Raw genomic sequence first — 23,654 nt, forward strand, 5'->3', positions numbered from 1 at the left:
CTCTGAAATCTCATCTCAACACAGTCTCAGAATTTGAACCTTATTTTGGCACCTTAATTGCTTTGCTGTAAAACATTCGAAACTAATGCTAGTCTTGCTAGACCTAGTAACATTTATGTATTATGTTTAACACAGAAAAAGCCCAATTTCACATTATAATATGTTAATTGATAGACATACACAGGACTAAGACTTGGTGTGTCTTCTATGAGTTACTCAGATCACTAAAGACGGGATATTTTCAGCAAATTTTGTATATAATAATAATGCAAAGGGTACATTTTTGTAGTTTGTAGACAATTCCTACTAACTACAGCAAACCCTATTCTCTTTGCATTGAGAGTGTTTGAGTCTACCCCAGGTGAGGTCTGGATAAAGGCATGTCTCAGGTGGACTTTGGGAGACATCACTTCTTGCCCTAATGCTCACTGGGTTGCAACTGTTAAATAAACATGTTAAATAAATCCCATGCTTCTTAAAACTCTGGTGTCAGTCTTCACATCTGTGTTGCAACTTTGGGTAACATAAATGGGGGCTTGTCCGGGACATTGTGGATTATTTAAATATTTCTGTGGAGACTAAACATCAGAGGGGTTTTTTGGTGTTTGAGTAATGGTTAAGGTGTTCACTGTGACTGAGCTAACCCTCGTTAGTGTGTGGCAGCCGGGTGGCCTTTCATTGAAGCACAAAGCAAATAGGGGTTGCAGAGGAGCAGAACAGTGGTCTCAAACACTGGCTTTCAGTCTTTATCCGCAGCATGATTGCAGATTCTTTGTATAGCATAAATCTGAAGCTATGTAAGTCAACTGGGAACTGTATTTAATGCCTGCAACACATACACTACAAAAGCACACATAATCTTTCATTTCAAGTGTTTCAATCACATTTCCATTGCTGTGTAAAATTAAGCACCCATGAAGTGAAAAAAATAAGTCGTTCTAAAAAACTGACTGAATTTGGGAGTTGTGCTATAAGAGGTCACCACTGTTTTGATATTCCACCATCAACTGTAATTGGTATTATTGCAAAGTAGAGGCATTTGCGAAGTCAGCAGTCTGTTCCTATGCACCAAAAGTTCCTGGGTTTGAATCCAACTTCTGGGCCTTTCTGGCTGCGTTGGCTCTCTCTGGTTACTCCAACTTAATTTCACAGACCTCCAGAAAGTTCCTCTCACATTTTTTCACTCACTTTGAAATAGTTTTTACTATGATGAAAACTAAGTCTGTCACTGTAGCTTCCAGCTACTTCTTCTGAGTTTATTACATACCTCAGCCTTTATATACCTGCTTAAACTTCCCCAGAATAAAAGTTGTGTGCATTTGCATTTGCTGCTGCTATTTGGCACAATAGCAGCAGCTTCATTAAGTACTTCCAATTTATCATTCTTTACACTGAGAGCAACTACAAATGACAATGTGTACTTCAATTCAGACAGATGACCTCTCATGCGCAGACAGTTCATGAGCTAAACTTTCATAATAGTATAATCGTATAGTATAGTATAATCATTTTACTCAAGTTTCCCAAAGTGCATATGAATGTGTTTGAGTCACTTCGTGTAGTACGTGTTTTCTCTAATTGTCAATCTATCAAAACAGAGCCCGTAGGAAAGCTCTGACTCATCACTTGATGACATATTTTGCACAAAGTAAATAATATCCTGTGTGTAATTTGGTGCGCTCCATCAGTGTTGTGGGAATCACTGAACAAAGCAATGAAGAATAATATATGTATGCAAAAGTAAAACATGTCTGAATGACAGATTGATGAAGTCCGCAGTGTTACTTATGCCACATCTGAAAAGGGCTTCAGAGGTTTCTGTTTTTCTTCATTTTGACATGCATCTCTTTGGCAAAAGCCTGAGTCTACCAGATACAAAGCACTTTACTCAAAGCACAAAGAAAGGCCCTATGCTATCTCAGAAGCGCAGCCTTTCAGTGTGTTTGGTGAACAAAATGGACAGAGTGAAGTCTCTGCTGAAGTTCACAGAAAAACTGCATTAAAATTTCAAAGCTGAAAACTTTTGAATAAAGAGACCGAGGGCATGAGGAAGAGATGAGACACAAGAGAGAGTGAAAAAGGTGGATGTGATATTAAAACTGAACCTTGCCTTCTTTATGTAATTGTAAGAGTTGTCACTTAGACAGATGGATGACAAAGCTAACCAAAAAATTATTACCTTTTATATAATGGAAAATGTTCTTTTTCAAACTTTAAAGTCAGCGTTAATACAGATAGATCTTTAACAAAAGCTTTTCCAGTATCTGTGCTAATTTCCTTGAAAAGACAATGGGAAAATTAAGCTTGTTTTTTAGTTACGTAATAACATTTCTCAGGTGATCTCATCAGATTTAAACCCTTAGCTGGCCCTAAATAGCAGGCCTCCACGACTTTCAGTGTAAAGCATACGGTGCAGTCAGAACAGAAAAATATGATCATCAGTTATAACTAAAAAGCTGTGTGTGCCTTTAAGTTTAACAGTTTGGTTTAGTTTACCACCTGGTATTTTATAGTCAGTTAACAGCAGAGACATCAAATAGAGGTTAGAAACAGGCAGCTTCATTAGATGCTCATATCAAAGGCCCTGCACACCTTTGGTCCACCCACACAGGTGTCTTCATCTATTGTGGCTGATTACAACTAGTCTGAGGACTGTGTGGGTGTGCGCAGAGTGCCTGACTGACAAGTATGTGACCCTCCTCTTAGTTTTGTTTTTGCACCTGTTAGGATCGAAGAGGTTATCGTTCCTGAGAGCCTTTTTTTTCTCTCACAGCAGACAGATGGTGTTTTTGATAACATCAACAATGGCTTGGTTCTACTCAAGAAGAATCACAGTGAGCCGGTTAAGAGCAACCATTAATTTCACTGCTCTCTTGATTTGAAAAAATAATATGTGTTTATATAGTTAATAAATGTAATTTAATAACACTGTCTGGCCACAGAACAGGCACACCTGCTCGACTGTTCTTAAACACCATATATACTCAGCCAATCACATGGCAGCAACTCAAGTCATTTACGCATGAAGACATGGTCAAGAAGACCCTCTGAAGTTCAAAATGAGCATCAGAATTAGGAAGTCCTGCCCTGTCTTCCTCCCCTCACCCCAAGTGGTCACGGCAGATTAATACCCATCCCTGAGCCTTAATCTGCTGGATTTCTCTTCCTGTTAAGTTTTTCCTTCCCACTGTTCCCAAGTGCTTTCTCATAGGGGGTCATTAGATTATTGGGTTTCTCTCTCTATTTATTAGTGTAGGGTCTACCTTACAATATAAAGCATAACTGTAGTTGTGATTCGGCGCTATATAAATAAAGTTGAGTTGAGCTGAATTGGAAGAAAGGTGAGTTAAGCGACTTTGAATGTTGCATGGGCTAACAGAAAATAGTCTGAAAAAGAGAAAATATCCAGTTAGCAACAGTTCTCTGGGAAAAAATACCTTGTTAATGTCTGAGATCAGACGAAAATGGCCAGACTGCATCAAAGACAGTAACTCAATTAAGCACTGGTTACAACCAAGATACGCAGAAGAGCATGTCTGAACACATAGCACATCAAACCATGAAACAGATGGGCTACAGCAGCAGGACATCCCATCAGTTCCCCCTCCTATCAGCTAAGAACAGGAAACCGAGGCTACAATTCACACAGGTTCACCAGAATTGGATAATAAAAGACTGAAACAAATGTTGCCTGGTCTGATGAGTCTAAATTCCTGCTGCTACACTGAGATGGTAGGGCTACACTTTGGCATAAACTACATGAAAGCATGGATCCATCCTGCATGTCATATTTTATAGCACCAAATAACAACAACAGTTTCCTCAAGGTACATTATATTATAAGTAAAGCCCCTTCAATAACACAGAGAAAACAAAGAAAAACGCCAGCAATTACATGGCCCCCTCATGAGCATGTGCTTTGGTGACAGTGGAAAGGAAAACTCCCTTTTAAGAGGAAGAAACCCTCAGTAGAGCCAGACTCAGGGAGGAACACATGTGCTGTGAATGGCTGAGGGATGAGGGAAGATGAAGACACGCTGTGGAAGAGAGTCAGAGATTAATAAAAACTAATGGTGTATTAACACATATTGAGAAAAAAAAAATCTCAAACTTGTTTCTTGAAGATTCACTTTACTCAAATAGCCTCCACAGTCACCAGATCCCAATAGAGCACCTCTGGGATGTGATGGAACGAGAGATTGTCATCATGGATGTGCAGCTGACATATCTGCAGGAACTGCGCGATGCCATCTTTAGTACGGACCTAAATGTCTGGGAAATGTTTCCAGCACCTTGTTGAATCTGTACCATTGAGAATTATGGGAGTTAGCTTGGTACTAGCAAGGTGTTCCTAATAAAGTGGCAAGTGAGTGTATGTATAAATAGAAGAAATACACTTTATACATTGAAATTAAATTGCTTATTTTTGCAGCTGGAAACACACAGAAGGTGCTCGTCTGTGAAAGGGGTCTGAATTTTGGTCAGACTACAATAACACACCTCGGACTACACGACGTGAAGCTGGATTGAAATCCTGTGTGTCGTGCACCATCATTTTCTTGGCTGTCTAATACACCTGCTGTTCTCTGTTCTTCAGATACTTTAAAAAAATGTCTATACTGGCATCCCTTATCTGCACACACTGACTTTTATTAGTGCTTGCATGTAATATAACAGGCACACGTGTACTCGTTCCTACGCCACTCTTCCCTCTTCCGAACATGACTGCGACCTGCTCGCTCAGGTAAATTGGGGCCTGAGGCAAGAATGTAATCCGGGGCATGTTTCTGACCCTTTTACATGCTTCATTGAGCCATTTCTCATAAAGAACAACAGCGCTGAATTGTGAAATGTATTCTGTGGTTGCTCCTGTTGCTTAATATCAAAGCTCCGGCATTATAATTTTGCTAAGGGCCATATCTGTCAAAGGGTGAGACGTAGTTATGCGGGTTTATTTCCACTTGCCATGTTCTTTAGGCCAGACTTAGCCTAAATTTTTATTTATATTGCTTCATTGTGTTACTGCTCTGTATGGTTTGTCCAGGTATTCATGTAAATGGGTTTTTTTGTGTGAATGAAATCGCGTTTAGCAGCTTTATGTGTTTTTATTAACAAGGTTTACCTATGGAGTGGGTCATCATGCTAAAATGGCACACCGCAAAACAGTGCAACATCAGTTTATATCACAGCTATTATGGACCTTACACTGCATATGTGCTGACCTTTTCAGAAAGCTCTTAAAAGGATAGCCATTGATAATGATATATTTTCCAGTCTTCGCCTAATTTATGACAAATGTTGTCAATACTTTTTGATAACAAGTCTTTTCTTAGTGAAACAGTGAATATAGAGATTTATATGCTGTTCTTGCGGGCACTTCATGGTACAGAAGACGTAACAGAGGCTAAACCAATGGCACAACTTAATATTTGTGCCGGTAGGATCAGGTGACTTGTCATATTGCCCTAATGTTTCTCCAGGGTACACGCTAAAGTCTGAAAGTCTCTGAGCACACATTTTATTTTAAAAGTTGAGCTGCTCTTGAGGGAAGTCAACTCACAGCTGAAGCTCCAACTGAACTGGGATGTCAGGTATGCTGAAATAGCTATTAATGTCATCATAGTACAATAAGCTGCAGTCTGTGCAGCACCGCAGCCCCGGCAGCTCCGCTCATGTGGCATTAACCGCCTTAGTGAGTGCTCTAAATGAGCAAAGTAGAAATTGCGATCACATTTCGTAATGTCAGTGAAGTGTTTTGATATAGAAAATGAGCAGTTGTGTGTGGATTGCGTCATAGTAAGCTAACATAACCACATACCATACATGCATGTGGGTGCTGCTGCTGCAGCCTCTACAGTCTTCCACAGATTCTTGTTAGAGGACCTGTTGATATGTATCGCAGATCTTGAAACTGACATCAATGGATCTACTACAGCTTTTATTTTTATCACTGGGACTAAACCTCAAATACTGTGAATTAGTTCCAATGCTAGTTCCAGTTTGTCTATTGCCTGCTGTTTGCGTTTCACAGCTCGCTGAACTCAGATGACTGGTCACCAGCAGAGGCTTAGACCTCATTAAAGCACTTTAGCTTTCTCTGTGTAAGTACATTTTGAACAAATTGCTAATGTGTGCTCCTTTAAAAAAAAAAAAAAAAAGCTCAGTGAGATGGATTAGAGGGTCATGACCTTGGCTTTGCTTCTCTCCCCTGCAAGTAGCCAGGGTTGAACCCTGTGCCATTAGTACATTTCTTCCTCTTCCTACCCAGCAGACCCGATGTAAGAACAGTGAGTCTTTCAGTTGTGTCTTTGTTATGATCAGGTTTGTATGTTTTCACCATCTAATCGCTGGACTGGCGTGACATTAATGTACTGCAGCTAATAAGCATAATGCATATTTTTCTTGTGGTTTTCTTGCAAATATTTTAGCTTGTGCTACTTATCTGTTCATCGAGTTAATGCCATATTGAAACACTCCATCACATCCAGGTGCACTATGTCTATTTATTATATGCATACGCGCTGTATATATGGCATAGTTGCATGCTTTTGCCTGTGCAAAGCAACCCCAGAAATCGATTACTGAGGAGGCCTGACAGCTCTGCTCGCCGGATGCAGCAGAATACATACTGTAGCAAGGGAGCACCATCAGTTGCCCTGACAACACCAGTGCCTGTCAACACCTCTGTCTTAATAGTGACAAATTGTACTTATTACATCAGCGTTAATTCCCCCCGATCTCCCTCAGATGAAGATACTTAGCCCCGCGCTGATCAAATTGTGTCAGCATAATTACTGGGAACAGAACCCTATTAAAAACCAGGGCCTCAGACGCACTGTCCAGACTCATCCACAGGCCTATCACTCAACATGCATCTCTGCGTAGGATGTAAGGGAGGAGGGGGGGCAGAGGGTGGAGAAAGACAGGGAGATGGGGGATTCAGGGGGATGTGGAGGAAGGGTGGGGGATTGTTATTCTGAGGCAGTTGTATGCACAAAGACTGCTGGAGCTGTTCACCTCGAAATATTTTTTGACTGATGGTTGTGCATCCTTAAAAGAAAGCTCTGACTTAAAAGAAAACTGAGAAACATTCAGTTTCTTTAACCATTAAGTATAGCTGCAGCTACATGTAGAGGTGTGTTATCAAGAAAACAAAATAATTCACTATCAGATGTTGATTTTTAATGTTGCCAAAATGATTGTTAGTCGTGATGAATATCAGTTGTCGGTAGATCCCCTCAACTCTGCAAAGTATTTAAGGGTCGTTCACCATTTTGCTTTATAATTTACAGTCGCTGCTGTTTTCTCCTCCATCAAGCACCTTGTTGGAGTTGGAGGAAGCCAAAAATTGAGCTAAAACAACTTTTACATTTGTGGGTTTAGTGTTAATTTTAAATAATCATGGTCTATGTACATTTCCTAGTATGTGGCATTGGAAATCTGTTTTTAGATAAAACAATATTCTTTATCTTAGGAAGCTCTTGGGAAGAGGCATTTTATTGGGAAGTCAGATGAGGAAACATGGGTTTCCCTGGGGTGAGAAGACGTTCAATGTGGACTACACAGAAAATAACTGATTAAAATTAGAAATGTCATTAAAGTGTTAGCCTAGTTTTAAAATAACTGCAATTACCATAAGCAATTTTCACAGCTCTATAGATATGGATTTAGCATCGCTAGTAGCTCAACAGTGAATTAAGTCTCTCTCTCAGCCAGTCCTGAATGGCGCTGGAATGGAATTCACAAATTAGTGTCGTCTGATGGAAATGTGCTAATTGCTGTTGTTAAGCTGCTGCAATAATTAGGTTATGATGGCAGACTGCTACACATGTTGCATGCGCATACACACACGCACCCAAGCAGCCCCCAAGCCAACATCCCCTCTCCAGCATGGTGGAAATAGAAGGCTAGATTTAATTACTCATTTTACAATCCATCTGTGAGTATAATTTTACAGACATGGAGCCCAACACAAAGAGCAACAGTTGACAACAGTTCCTCTTGCTGTGGTTTAAAGAAATCTTCTTTTTAACTACAATGCTCTGTGGTGTTGTAAGAGTACACTAGAGGTAAATGATGAGATTAGGCCGCAGGCCATTTGGCTGTGGCATCTACTAAGATGAAGCAGACAAAGCACAGAGGTAGAAAGATAAACATGGTGTAATATGAGCTGGGATCTTTTCCACAAATGAACATGAGCTTCATAGGAAAGGTTGTTTTTCAGATGAGGTCACTCTGTCCAACGTTGTGTCACCACAACTTTTCACCGTTTATTGCTGCCTGGCTTAGAGCAATGCTCAACGTGATACAGCAAGATTAATACAACGCACTATATGCAATGGGCCAATTTTCTCTAAAATGAAATGATCCATTATCCTAAACTATCATGCAGAAAAACTTTGAGTGAGGGATAGTGATCTCACAGGTTAACAGAGCACCGCCCTGGGAAAACAGACTAACGTCTGACATGTGGAACTCAAATGTTTGTCCAGAAAAATGTATTATAACAGATTTGATGTTTATAAGTTTGTAATTAAGTCTTTCTGAAACCAACACTTGGTCGTGCAGCAGGGTATAAGGAGGCGTTGATTACTGTGTAATTTTTTTTTACTTTAATTTGATTACTGTCTGTTTTATTAGCTTATTCCTTCTTTTTTGCTTTCTCATGAAACTGTTTGAGTTAGATACAGATATAGAGGTCAATTTTCAGAGTTCTTAGCCATAACTGGGGACCAGCTGGGGAATGTTTGATCATGTATGTTTGATTATAAGTCAGTCCATTTCATGTCTGCACAGCATGCACGCAGCAGTGCAGGTAAATAGTCATGTGGACATGTACTATTAGCTACATGCTAACATGTTATTAGCATGGAAGATCTTTACTCTGAAGTAAAGAGCTCCCATGTAGAACGAGGGGAGACCAGCAGGAAAAAATTTAAACAAAACACCTAATCAGACACTTTAAATCACCCTCACCCTGCTAAACGTGGAAAATTTAAAGAAGCTAGCAAAGTGGCTAAAGCTAATCACAGCAAGCCAAAAGCTAGCTGCCTCAGTTATAATGGTATAAAGATGATATTTCTTTTGTTATACAAATGTGTTACACGTGCTTTTGTTTGGTAAGGTGAAGTTGGGTGTATAAGTAATTTATTTTCAGTTAATTATTTGTACCTCTTTCTAATAATATAACACTTTATTTTCACTTATTTAAGTTAAAGAACATCCTGTAACTTACCTGTAACTACAGTTTGGGGAGAAATTTTAAAGTTTAATTTAATTTAATGTAAAGATAAAACTTTGTTTTGAAGAGAAGTTCATTTTTGATTGTATATGCTGTCAGAGAAAAACTCGAATCGTCATTTCTCATTAGCACGTCACACTTACGAAATATCAGGAATCCAAATCAGCCAAGAAAATTGCAATTGATGCATCTCTAGCTAGAAATATTTATTTGATACCTGGTTTAAAGATCAGTAATATTAAATGAAAATTCCATCACATATTACAGTACAGCATAATGAAGCAGGCGAACTGAAAAACACGACTCATTTTGTACTTGTGGTTATTGTCTCTGGAAAACACTGGTAAATATGTCTATTCTCCTTCATTGCTGAAATATCTCCTTAAACCTGCTGCTGTCCAGACTTTCTTCAATACACTTGCTTATCAACCTGCTGTTTAATAGCTCTGGGCTTCAACAGCGATTACTGGATCGCTAACATCATCAAAGACATCAGCACCCACCAGACTCTTTAACCTTGGAGACCTGACTCTCTTTTTCAGCAGTTTCTGTGATATGTGTCTGCCTAAGTGTATGCTGGTAGCCTAGCTCAGCAAGGTGCTATACATTAATGTAGAATTAATTCTACACCATGCATTCTTGTACAAAGGTGCCCACCTGTCACAAACCAGTTCTTGCGCCATCACTGTAATATGATACTATACTGTATGTGGCTTTGGACTTTAGATAAGTACATTTCCTGTAGTAATACTGAAACAGTAACAGTTTTCTTTGTGACTGAATGTGTTTAAATAATCACACAGTCCTTCAGCCAGTCGACACAAATTAGTGCCCTATTTGGTTTATGTTGGGTTTTATTTTGTTTTTGTACTGATTTTACATTCATTTTCCCATTTTGTTAAGTTTAAAAGAATACTTTTTGGGGGGTTTAAATGCAAATTTTTCATAATGGAAAGCACATGTTAAAAGGCAAACTTTTCACATCTGCAACAAGTTTCTTAAATGTGTCCTGCTCCAGCAACATTTCCAGCAGAGCACTTTTGCCTACAGTTTGCATTTCAGATATTGAGGTACTCAAGTTAAACTCTTTGTCTAATCTGTACTTTGTAAAATGACACTAAAAGGGTACCCACGGTGTGAAGCTTGGTCCTGAATAAGTATCTGCATCTTAGGGGTTGAGAATAAGAATGTGACTTTTTACAAACCAAAAAATTGAGTAGGATAGTAGGAACGTCTGTGGTCACTGATGATTACTAGTTGTGGTAGTTAGTGCCCAGTAAAGCACACTAGTCTGGTGACTGTTGTAGTCTTTAAAGAGCAGTGTTGGGCAAGTTACTTTGAAAAAGTAATTAGTTATAGTTACTAGTAACTTATTTGAAAAAGTAACTGAGTTAGTAACTGAGTTACAATATTCTGAAAGTAATTAATTACTTGAAAAGTAACTATTGCGTTACATTAAAAAAATGTTTAACCCTCTGGGGTCCAGGGTATAATTGGCCATTTTTAACTACTTTTGATTTTCCCTCCACATTTCACCTTTAAAAACACCTAAATACCTTGTTTGGTATCATCCTTTTCAGCACAACCTCACGTGTCTGAATTTACAGTTATGTTTTCATTTTGACATACTGTATTAACACAATTGATCTAAAATCAGACAAAAACATAAAATAAGAGTAGAATTTTTTACTGTAACAACCACAAACATGTTTAATGAATCATATTGCATAACTTTAAATGCAAATATAAATTGTCATATGCACAAGTTTTGCAAACAACAAAGTTATTTGCATTCATTTACCTTTTACCTTGATTTTTTTTAAATAACCATTCAAACTATTTACAGAACAATCAGCTGTTCTGCATTCAATAAGATGCCACACAAATTATTTGTGCCACTCCAAAAAAAAAAAACTCCACTAAAAAGGAGAACATCACAGCCTGATACCTGCAGGTCTGACAGCAGCAGGTGTGTCACTCCTTTTTCTACCTGGAGACAGCAGTCGCCTCATTGTTCTGTCACACAACACAAAACTATCCACAACACTACACACTAACTACACAAGACAACACATTAACTACACACTCCAAACACGCTAAACATCACAAATCTCTCACATCTCAAAACTCGCTCTCTCTCTTTTTCTACATGTTTCTCTCTCTCTCGCAGTCACTCATTTTTCCTTTTTTTGCTCATAAGCAGAGAGTGCTTGCTAGCGCTGTCCTTAGGCAGTAAACGTGACAAAACTAGGAAAACGCCACGTATATATTGTTTATCATGACTCTGGTTTTACGTGGCCTATCAACACAATTTAAAAACTGGTATATATCACCTTGTTGCTTTGTCTTTAAGTGGTCTTACCACGACTGCTTTATTCTTCCTCAGTCAAACAGCAGCACTCATTTTTTGCCCCCTTAGCTCCAGGTGTGCCAAAAAGTGATCGTCTGCCAGAAAGTGATTACCGTCCAGCTGCTTAAAGCTGTAGTGCCCAGATTACTTACAGCTACTTCCGTGCAACTGATATAAGATGCGGTAAGCTGAACACAGTTTCAACCGTCTGTTTGTTGAAAAATAGTAACGGACCGTTAGTAACTGTAACGGCATTGCAGTAATTAGTTAGATTAATCGTTACTGAAAAAAAGTAACGCCGTTATTCCCATCACTGTTAAAAAGTAAACTGGAAATACATCACAGTGATGGATTTCATTACTTTTTAGTTCATGATCCACTTACCATTAAGTTACTCTCTCAGACCCCCACCCCCAAACATTGAAAACAGAAAGAAAACCTTGAAATTGGAGAATTGTTACCCCATAATGATTGGTGTGAAAAAAAGATGCTGAGTCACAAAGGCTGAGTCATACAGATTACAGCATCTGTGATACACAATAGCCTTATGAAATATCTCCAGCATAAAAGAAAAACCCGGTTGTGATTCCGTGGTAGAAATCTCAAGAACTCTTCAGTCTAAAGGTAAAGTTTGTTGGTGCGTTAAGAGATGCAAGTTAAAATAAATAAAAGCTGTATAAAATGCAACACAGTAAACTTCCCCATCTTTTCTTTGAAAGTGTTACTACCATCAAATTCAAACTGAGCATCTATTCCAGAAAAAGACCTGATTAGTCTGTTTTTATTTTTATTTTTATAATTAAACATAGACTTTAAATGATTTGCAAGTCACAGCCTTCTGTTTTCATTCATTTTTTATAAAGTGTCCTAACTCTTCTGGAAACAGGCTACAGCTTCTGCTCACTAGATATTCTGTCTACTAGCTGATACTGTACCTCACACTACAAAAGCAGTCTGACCAGTACCGAGACCTGAGCACCACGCTGAAACGGGGTGCACAAGAGTACATGATTTATTAAAGTGACATCCTTCACTCGTTCGGTTGTTTATTAAATATGAATTGTTCGTCTTGTGACAGTTGGACATTTTTTGCATGAATTATGATGCGTAAATTATTCATGATAAATGAAAAGCCATCTTTAATTCACAACAATGTTGGTATGACACTAAAAGTCACTGCATCTCACTCTGTAAATGTCTTCAATTTGGAAATATTTTTTTTCAAAAACTAAAGAAAAATGATAACATATAGTATTTTAGTGTTATTGCACCCACATTAGCTTTTAATGATGTTAATGGTGTTTTGTTGTAGCTGCAACACTAGATGCAGAAAATATACATTGTGACACTTTGACACATTTCTTGTTAATGTTTCGGTGTATGAGTTATTCTTTTGGCACACATGATTGATATAATTATTAGTATTTATTCTATGAATGGTCTGATAAAAAATACATGATTTTATTCTCAAATATTATTCCAAACCTGCAAAACAAATGTTCACCTCTTAATGGATGTTTATCAATTTAAATATGTAAAAGCTTTTGTAGGTCAGTGTCTTGGTAAAGGTAGGTGTTTTCTTGATGTGGGCGTTTGAGACTGCAGGTTTCATTGCAGTGTTCTGACACAGCCAGCCACTGTTTTAGCATTCAGCACACAGAGGGAGAGCCAGGAGAGGAGGAGAAAGAGAGAGACCAAGCGCTAGAGAGTGAAGAAGCAGGAGAGGAAGTAGAATGAGCCAAACAGGAACACAGAGGTTTTTGAGGCTGAATAAGAGACAGAGAGTCTCTTAGTATTCCAGCTCTGATGCCAAAACTTTTGACTGAATCAAGGATGCTTTCTTCACTAGGGCTTCAATGGCAGCTCTGTCATTTACTTGTATTCCTTGAATCTTTTCACACTGCAGGTGCATCGAGAGAAAGACATTTTTATAGGTGACTTTTACAGGTGCTGAAGATTTGTCCTGATTTTAGTGTTAGCTTCAGTATTTGCATTTGCTTTTCATCCACTGAAAGTCTCCATTCTTGCTTCCCCCCCCCCCCCCCCCCCCCTCCCCCCCTCCAAACAATTGATTTGAGCTATTTGAGCTATTTTCTTCTGCCATGGAAAAAAACACCCCACACTGATTGGCCAGGTGATAGCACTATAAAAACAGCTTTATATTTTAACTGCTACCTCATAAGAAATATGATGTAGAATTGATTTTTGTCTTCAGTTTTCCAGCCTTGAGACAAATCCACTGCACATCGTGTATTTTATAACTGTTTTCTCACCTCTTAGACTTTTATTCAAAAACCCATTTTCTTTGTTTTCCCCCACCATTACACGCTGCCTACTTAACCGCAAGTTTTAAGGTTGGACTTTTGTTTTGCTGTGACTCATAAGACATTCAAACTAGCCATACGTACATGTTTGCATGAGATTAAGTGCCTTAAATCATTGCATATTTAGATGTAAAATATACACGGAAGTTACAGATACAACTGGATGGAGTCTTTTCCACAACATATGTGATGGAATGTTGTGGTATTCCTGTGTCCACACAGGAACTGATTTAAAGTGATGAGTGCCATAGAAAGTCAATGACATTTGGTGACTTTGAGCAACTGCAGGCATGAAAAACATGAACAAAAAGTCTGGCAATGCAAAGTAGTCCCAAAAGTCAAACTCTTCTTAACTTTTGTGCAATTAAAGAAAGTACCAATAATACAAAATAATACTGTTTATTGAGATATGCCATTCGGACGCTCGAATGTCCACTAGTGGCCAGCTGTCAGCAAACCATTTCCTCTGTGTGGCCTTCGGTTTGTATGACATAATGTTAGAAATATAGCCTAGACGATACCAAAAACTTGGTGAGATGAATATGAGGTAAATGCGAGTGACCACAACTGGAGACTAGTAGGTCTGCGGGCGGCCAACCATCAGCTTCAACGCGACCCATGACAAGCAAGACTCTACAGGTGTGGAGGTGGCTTTATTCATGTATCTATCCCCATGGTTACCATGACTTACAAAGATTGACTGTTATCTGAACAGTTCAGAAATGGCACACAGACTTGGTAGTAGTTATGTTGTTTTAGTTGCTCTCAAAACTACTGTTGAAAATTTTGGTATGGCTCTGAATTAGTTAACACAACAAAACACACCATTCATTTTTTCAGTATTTTTAAACTGGATTTTTTGGAGACCTGGAATGTAAATGTGCAGGGATCAGTTGGAACTCAACATATTTTCCATATTGACCATAATAGACTGGTAATTTAGTCAGCAGCAGGATTTGAAGGTCAGCTTTGTCACCCAACCCACACAAAGCAGCAACCGGACAAATGCATCACAGTTTGTTTTAACTGAATGTACGGTTAAGGTAGTTTGGGGTTGTTGTTTTTTTTATACTTCAATTTTTGGTTGAGCTCAGTGAATTACGCCTCACTACACACTATACCTCCAGAGGACTAATTCACTTAATTCCTTTCACTTCCACCAGATTATGCAGCCTGTAGTAACCCACATAGCTCATGCTGTAATGTACTTACTGCTACTCCTCACAGTAGAGGAGCCTATTTGGTGTCATATGCACAATATATGAATCATGATTACTGTTTGTCCCTTTCCAGGTAACATACATTTATTCTTATTCTCATATTCAGTTTCATTTGAGGGTTTCAGTTTAGTTTAGTGAATCTGTAACAGTTTCAAAGCACGGCTGTTATACAGTTCATTAGTAGCCAGATAGTCCGAGAAGCAGATTAACAACAAATATTTTCCTGGTTTCCTGCAGGATGGTCACAGCACTGATTTCAGTTTCTCTTTGCGTAGCCGTGCTACCCCGAGGAGTGGTGGAAAGTTCAGTCCTGCGGTCTGACCTCAATCAGCTTAGATTAAAGCTCTGATCCAACGTCTGGTCCCCCTGCGACTTGTTTCCCGATGCAGCATAACCCCGACTCTGAAATTAGTCTCAGAATGCAACTCTCGCTTCTCACCACCGCTGGGTGGTCAATGCATTATATTCCCCGTAATGTTTTTCTGTTGCAGTGGCACAAGATTGTACCACAGTAACTGCTCTAAGAAACAAAGTAAACCGTGTTAGAGGAGAGAGGAGCGTTTGACTGCATCTTTTCGAACACGTGTGGCGCACTGTAAGGCTTTGATGAGACAGATGTTTTAATTTTAATTTAATGTCTGAAAAGTGACACAGGAGAGTTGAAGTGGGCCATGAAGGTACCACACAAAGCCAGAACATTCATAAGCTCATTTATCATCTCTGCGTCTCTGCTGACCCGACTAGAACTGGGTCCCTCCTCGCTGTGTCTGACTCACAGTTTACTCAGAGCCGGTCCCACCTTCCTCTTTAAACAATAACAACACTGACTCACCGGCGCAACCTTTATGGAAGCGAACACCCTTTACTAAACATTTTTAACCTTTCGCACTCAAGCAGCGTCATATACATAATGTAGTATCAACGTCAGTGCGACATTAGCAGGGTTTTATTGGCAACATGTCGGTTATCTCAGCCACTTCCGTTCACACTGGTCCGCTGATGTTGATTGGTGCATAAAAACGCTGGTGGCTTGTCACCGAAATGCAGATTGTCAGCTAAGATCTGACCGACTTGGCTCTCATTTAAATCGCAGCAACTTCAGAGCGTCTGTTGGCAGCGAGGATGCTGTGACACTAGTTCATCTGTACGTCGAGGCTTATTTAGCCTGCTGAGAGTGAGAGCCCGCTGTTCCTATTAGATTCTGTCTCTGGCAAAGTGGGGATGATTAGATAAAGTGTGTCTGGTGGAGTGGAGCTCTTTTTACTTTACAGTAGCAGTGCCTGCAAATGAATGGAGAGAAAGACTCCACTCTCTGACAATAACACCCAAATCTCCACCGAATGTTTTTTAATGCATCTTGCAGCCGAGGCCTCGGTCGCTCTCGCTCAATTAACCCATAGCAGTTTATGTGCTATACACTACGTCTTCACCAGTTTCCAATTTTTACATTTAACTTTTAAACGGCCGTAATTTCTTGCTGACGTTGAACAGAAATTACTCCTAAAAGCCAACGCTGCGAGCGAATTAAAGAGGAGCGGGTTGTGGAGAAGAAATACAATACAGTGCAGTACAATTCAATACAATAGCTCTCATTCTGAATCCCCTCCCTACTGTAGTGTCCCCTTCATTCTGTCATAACACAATAACTGAGCTCTGACGTCTTAAAAGGCATTGCAGGAGCATAGAGGTGCTTGAAGAGAAAATTGCAGCAGCTCACAGCGGCTGGAGTGAAATACCATTTTGCCTCACTCAAGATGGATTCCACAGTGAGATTTCAGACGACCAGTACAGAATCAAAATGGAGAAGCCAGAAGGGAGGAGAGGGAAAAAGGGAAGGAGGCAGTGTGTGTGTGTGTAGTGGACAGCTTTGGAGGAGATGTTTGAATTGAGTTTTTGCTGCTGCATTGTTGTAATATGGTTTCTAGGATTTTACAAGTACACTCTTACATATATTTTTATTAAAACCAGCCAGCGAAAAGTGATCGGTATGTGAAGTAAAGGTACACACATCAGATAAATGAGAACTGCCGCTACAGCTGCGTACAAAACCAGTGAAAATGGAGCTGAAAAGAGAAGGCGTTGATGAAAAACAGCGTTGTTTTTCTCGCATCTGGCCTCCTCGACCTCTGAGAAGATTTCCTTTTACCAATTGTCTTGCTCGCTGGCGTGCATGCATGGCTGCCGGCATACACACACACAGTCACACCCTCTCTCGCTCTCTTTATAGATTCCACTTGCTGGTTGCCCATCTAACAGCCCTGTATGTAAAACCCGCGAAACCCCTTCAGGACATCAAATCCGTGGAATCTGTTGTCGGTTCTATCTAGGTCAATGCTTACAATAGCTGAGCAGTTTTGTTTTGCTTCTCTCGCCTCTCTCTGTATTCCTCCTGTTTGCTTTTACCCCACAAGGTTGATTTTCCTCTGCCTGTGCAAACATCTAAAATGCATATAAGATGTAAGCATATTAAGCACGCTTTGCTTCCTTCATACATATTAGTCTCCGGTGGAATATTAAAACATGTAGCGGTTTGATGTTAGCATTAGTGTATAATCTAAGATTAGGTTAAATTCGCTCACCACCTCCCCACTCACTGTTTTTGTAGCTAATTGGTTCTGTCTGGTAACACTGTAGCTCATCGTGGCGCTGCGGCCAACCACTGCACCAAATGTAGGAGAGAGATCGGGATTACATTGTGACATACATTTTTTTCTATAATTTTCTCTGATTTTCTGGGGGATGTTGTTAGACGAGGGACGTCACATCTAATTTACAAACCTACATAGGAAAAAGAAACCTTTGCACCTACTTGGATTTTGAAATCTGTTTGGACATTTTGACCTAAACACAATAATAAATATTAAAATTCTTCACTCAAGAACTATTTTTTTAAAAAAGAAAAAAACATTACAGTCCTTAGTTTTTTGGTTTGTTTGTTCTTTTTATTGATTTTTTTTTAAAGGACGTTAATAGATATAGTTAATAGGATGTTAAGTCTCTGTTTAACAATAGACCCACAGCTCCTACCTTTCAGTTTATATGAGTTAACCACTGCTGGTCTCCTTTAGATATCATATGTAATGCAAATTAAATATGCAGAGAAATGTTTCGCTAATAAAAACAGTCAAATGCATTCAGGAAATAATGCAAAACATATATTAAAAATGAAAAAAACTACAGTATGCCTTAAGAAAATAGGAGGGTGTACAGATCTTACTGTAAGTTGTTATATTTTTCTGTCTTCTAATTTGTTTTTACTTTTATCTCATTCATTTGTTAAGTTGTTTAAATGTTTAGTTTTCCTAGGTTTTTATTAGTTTCAGTGTTAGTTTGTCTTTTCAATCATCATTGTATGGGCATACCATTTTTAAAGGTCTTGTTTTTATTTTAGTTAACAACATATTTTTTAATGTCTAATTTTAGTTTTTAGTTTAGTTTCAGTTGACACTACTCAGCTTGAATCAGAGTAATCCAGACTTAAACCACTTGGTGTAATTGGAGGTTTCTCTTCCTTTTGATAATGATGGAAGAATGTACTATGGCCTGTACATTCATATCCAAGCCACTGACTTTCATTTTTTTTTTATACAGTTTATCTGTCAATCTATGTTTTTCTTGTGAGGGATGTTGCTTACGTTGTGCTTATTTTCAACCAAACTAAACATACAGGGGAAACAAGAAACTTCCTTGAGGAAAAAATCCCTCATGAAACATGTCACTCTTAAAAATAGCTGCACATTAACATATTATAACCTTGTTATTGTCGAAATCTTGCTTCACAAGCAGATAGCCAAATATTTGCACAGTAAGGTGATGACACAGAGTACACACTCCAGGCCATAAACGCTTCGGCACATTCAGTGACAAATAAATTCCAGTGCACAACCATGTTTTTGAGTATGCACTGTTGGTTATCTTGTCCACAATGTCCTCTTAGCATGATTTTTTTTTTCAATTCGTTTACCACCACTCTACATGTGTCAACTTTTAGCTTTTTTCTGTTGTTTTATTGGTTTAGCAGGGGTTTACATCTAGTGCAGAATCCTCTGAGTTTCTTGTCATGAAGTTGTTATTTGATCTTTAACTAGGAAACATGTGCTTACATCTGCGTCCTGGAGAGAATGCTTTACCTGCTGTGCGGTGGTGGAGGGACTTCTCTTTACCATGCAAATGATTTAGCTGTCAGAAGACTTCTGCTGAGCCCATTATCTGTTTTTATCTGTGCAAAGTTCCTTTTGTGTTTTTGAATGAAATGTTGATGTTAGCTAACCAAGTGCCTTTGGTATTTAATCCCACTGTTTTAATTAATTTTTAAAAATCTTTTTACTAGTCATACACACAGCGTCATTACAGTCAGCAGTAACTGACAGCTCTCAATGAAACAGTTGGCTTTGAGGTTGGTGTGAGCTTTTTTGTGGTACAACTAACAGGCAAACAAACAGCAGCTGACCAGAAACCTTTGCTCTTTGAATATCTTCTATCATCTGCAGTATATAATTTGATTAAAAGTTTTAAAGAATCTGGAGAAAACCCAAAAGTCAAGTCTTCAATGCCGCATTGCATTAAAACAGTCATGAGTCTTCCAGAAAGTTCACGGTGCCATTCAGAACTGCAGGTTAGAAGTCTGTCTGAAAATGAGCTGTAAGTGAACAGAAACGCTGGCCTCCTCTTTGGGCCACAGTTCATTTAAAATGGACTGAGCCAATGGGGAGCACTGTTACTGGTCAGAAAAATCTAAATTATGGGATTTTGATTTTTGGGAAACATAGATGTCATGTCACCCAGACAGAGGAGTGGGACGATTCTGCTTGTTATCAGCATTCAGTCCAGAAGCCTGCATCTCTAATGGTGTTAGTGTGACTTAGTTCTTTTTAAATTGGCAGCTTGAACATCTGGAAAAGGCAGCATCAATTTTGAAATATACATACAGGTTTTAGAGCAACAAATGCTCCTATCCAGATGACGTCTTCTTCAGAGAAGGCCTTGCATATTTCAGTAAGACAATGCTAAATCACAGCTGAACTGCACTGTCTGCAGTCCAGGCGGTCACCATTTGAAACTGTCTGGAGCATCATGAAATTAAAAATACAACAAAGAAGACCCAGGACTGTTCAGCAGCTAGAATCCTCTATCAAACAACATTCCCATCTCCCATTGGTCCAGCAGGTGGACTCCTCATTTGCCAGAAGTTTATGAACTGTTGATGCCGCACAGTCGTAAACACGGCTCTGTCCCAACTTTCTACACATGTGGCTGCCATCAAATTTAAAATGAGCACATCATTTTCCCTAAAATTGTGCACTGACTCCATTTAAAGATTTGATATATTTTATATGCTCTACTGTGAATAAAATGTGGGTTTGTAAGATTTTCAAAGAATTGCATTTTGTTTAGTTTTTTTATTTTATTTCTTCTTATATACACAGCGTTCCTACTTTTTAAGAATTGAGATTTTACTTTTAAATGGTGCTACAATTTGTGCACCATGGGGAATTTCATAAATTCATTTTTTGTGCAGTAATATCAAGTATATGTTCAAATTAAAGCTTGATCTGGCTAACAAACAAAAATGCCAAATACTTTTTTTTTGGACTCTTAGTATAGCTTATAGTTCTATTTGGGTTCACTTTATATCTTATATTTATGTGGAGGAAAAAAAAGTAGACTAGAGTGCCAAAAAGGATTTAAAAAAATCGAACGGGTACCGCTGCAGCTTTGCAACCCCGTGATGGCACAGTACGATATTTTTCTTCTCGACCCGGTCGTCGTCACCTATTGCTGTTGTAGGACTCTCCCTAGCCCGAAAGGCTTCCTGTGCTATCTCTGTCGTAGCATACCCACCACTGCACAGAGAAGACAATATCCTGTAAATTGCTTTTTCAATCAGTTTTGACGTCAATCTGCTCCCATGGGACTGTGGGCATCCACGTGATGGCTGTGAGGAAGGTTTCTTTCCTTATGGATGGTGACAACCCCACTCAACCTCGTTTGATCTGCAGAATTAACATAATATTACCGTACTTACAGAACTGCCTGTGACAGCATAAGAGGGATTGGTTTTCTGTAACAGACTATGGCGCCAGTGAGGCTACTGCAACAGCACAAAGACAAGACAATAAAAGCTGTTAAAGGTTAAGGACTCGTATAATAAACACAATATGTGGACTGAGTTTTTAATTTATATATTTTGTACATGATTAATTCAATATTTATAGCAGTTACAGCATCATTTAAGATGATATTTCTTGTGGTGTGTATTTATATGTGACATCTGTGACATTAGAAATTCATTAGCACCCTATGGAGGAAGAGAGAAAATCTCTCAGTGGTGCTGGAGTGAATGCATTTTCTTTATATTGTAAAAGCTGTTGTGATGCTATAAGACAACCACACAACTGCTTTCTTTCTTATCTTCTCCAGGACAAAGATATCTCATCACATCCACGGGAGCCTTGTATATTTTGGACGTCCTGCCTGAGGATGGCCTGAATAACTATCGCTGCACCACGCGTCACCGCTACACCGGTGAAACTCGCCAGAGCAACAGTGCACGTCTCATTGTGTCGGGTCAGTACTGCATTTAAAGATAACACTTAGTCAGAAGTTACAAATATATATGCGCTTTTCATATTTAATACTGGGATCATCCCTACAGGGAGTGCAGAATTATTAGGCAAGTTGTATTTTTGAGGAATAATGTTATTATTGAACAACAACCATGTTCTCAATGAACCCAAAAACTCATTAATATCAAAGCTGAATGTTTTTGGAAGTAGTTTTTAGTTTGTTTTTAGTTTTAGCTATTTTAGGGGGGTATGTGTGTGCAGGTGACTATTACTGTGCATAATTATTAGGCAACTTAACAAAAAACAAATATATACCCATTTCAATTATTTATTTTTACCAGTGAAACCAATATAACATCTCCACATTCACAAATATACATTTCTGACATTCAAAAACAAAACAAAAACAAATCAGCGACCAATATAGCCACCTTTCTTTGCAAGGACACTCAAAAGCCTGCCATCCATGGATTCTGTCAGTGTTTTGATCTGTTCACCATCAACATTGCGTGCAGCAGCAACCACAGTCTCCCAGACACTGTTCAGAGAGGTGTACTGTTTTCCCTCCTTGTAAATCTCACATTTGATGATGGACCACAGGTTCTCAATGGGGTTCAGATCAGGTGAACAAGGAGGCCATGTCATTAGTTTTTCTTCTTTTATACCCTTTCTTGCCAGCCACGCTGTGGAGTACTTGGACGCGTGTCATGGAGCATTGTCCTGCATGAAAATCATGTTTTTCTTGAAGGATGCAGACTTCTTCCTGTACCACTGCTTGAAGAAGGTGTCTTCCAGAAACTGGCAGTAGGACTGGGAGTTGAGCTCGACTCCATCCTCAACCCGAAAAGGCCCCACAAGCTCATCTTTGATGATGCCAACCCAAACCAGTACTCCACCTCCACCTTGCTGGCGTCTGAGTCGGACTGGAGCTCTCTGCCCTTTACCAATCCAGCCACGGGCCCATCCATCTGGCCCATCAAGACTCACTCTCATTTCATCAGTCCATAAAACCTTAGAAAAACCAGTCTTGAGATATTTCTTGGCCCAGTCTTGACGTTTCAGCTTGTGTGTCTTGTTCAGTGGTGGTCGTCTTTCAGCCTTTCTTACCTTGCCCATGTCTCTGAGTATTGCACACCTTGTGCTTTTGGGCACTCCAGTGATGTTGCAGCTCTGAAATATGGCCAAACTGGTGGCAAGTGGCATCTTGGCAGCTGCACGCTTGACTTTTCTCAGTTCATGGGCAGTTATTTTGCACCTTGGTTTTTCCACACGTTTCTTGCGACCCTGCTGACTATTTTGAATGAAACGCTTGATTGTTCGATGATCACGCTTCAGAAGCTTTGCAATTTTGAGACTGCTGCATCCCTCTGCAAGATATCTCACTATTTTTGACTTTTCTGAGCCTGTCAAGTCCTTCTTTTGACCCATTTTGCCAAAGGAAAGGACGTTGCCTAATAATTATGCACACCTGATATAGGGTGTTGATGTCATTAGACCACACCCCTTCTCATTACAGAGATGCACATCACCTAATATGCTTAATTGGTAGTAGGCTTTCGAGCCTATACAGCTTGGAGTAAGACAACATGCATGAAGAGGATGATGTGGACAAAATACTCATTTGCCTAATAATTCTGCACTCCCTGTACATTGAAAATTTAGAGTTGGGTTGGGCATTTTAAAATGTCATAAGATAAAGAAGCTGCATCTCCACATATGGTGTGTTGCAGACAAAACTGAGTTATGCAGTGACCTATTCTGTCTTTTTCATCGTCATTGTGTCAGATGTTAGATAAAAGTAAACAAACCAGGAGGTATCAGCAAAGAGCTTCTTATAAAATTGCAGTAGATTCTGATAAAAATAAGTCATTTAGCATGAAATGCACATTTATATTCTTCATTTATTTAGTATGTCTGAATTCGGTTGTAGGAGACAGTAAAACTGCGGTAAAT

At 39.1% G+C, this 23,654-nt stretch overlaps 1 protein-coding gene across 5 annotated transcripts in view; it reads left to right on the top strand.

Annotated features, from left to right (window-relative positions):
* dscamb (Down syndrome cell adhesion molecule b) overlaps positions 1-23,654 on the top strand; it is a 134,094-nt gene that overhangs the window by 59,224 nt on the left and 51,216 nt on the right. For all 5 annotated transcript variants that reach the window (XM_076892289.1, XM_076892287.1, XM_076892288.1 and 2 more), the window contains exon 4: positions 21,556-21,702. In XM_076892289.1, the coding sequence (XP_076748404.1) occupies positions 21,556-21,702 (147 nt within the window). The remainder of the gene's footprint in view (positions 1-21,555; positions 21,703-23,654) is intronic.

The sequence above is a fragment of the Maylandia zebra genome, linkage group LG14 (assembly GCF_041146795.1).
Source record: "Maylandia zebra isolate NMK-2024a linkage group LG14, Mzebra_GT3a, whole genome shotgun sequence".
NCBI classification, from domain to species: domain Eukaryota; kingdom Metazoa; phylum Chordata; class Actinopteri; order Cichliformes; family Cichlidae; genus Maylandia; species Maylandia zebra.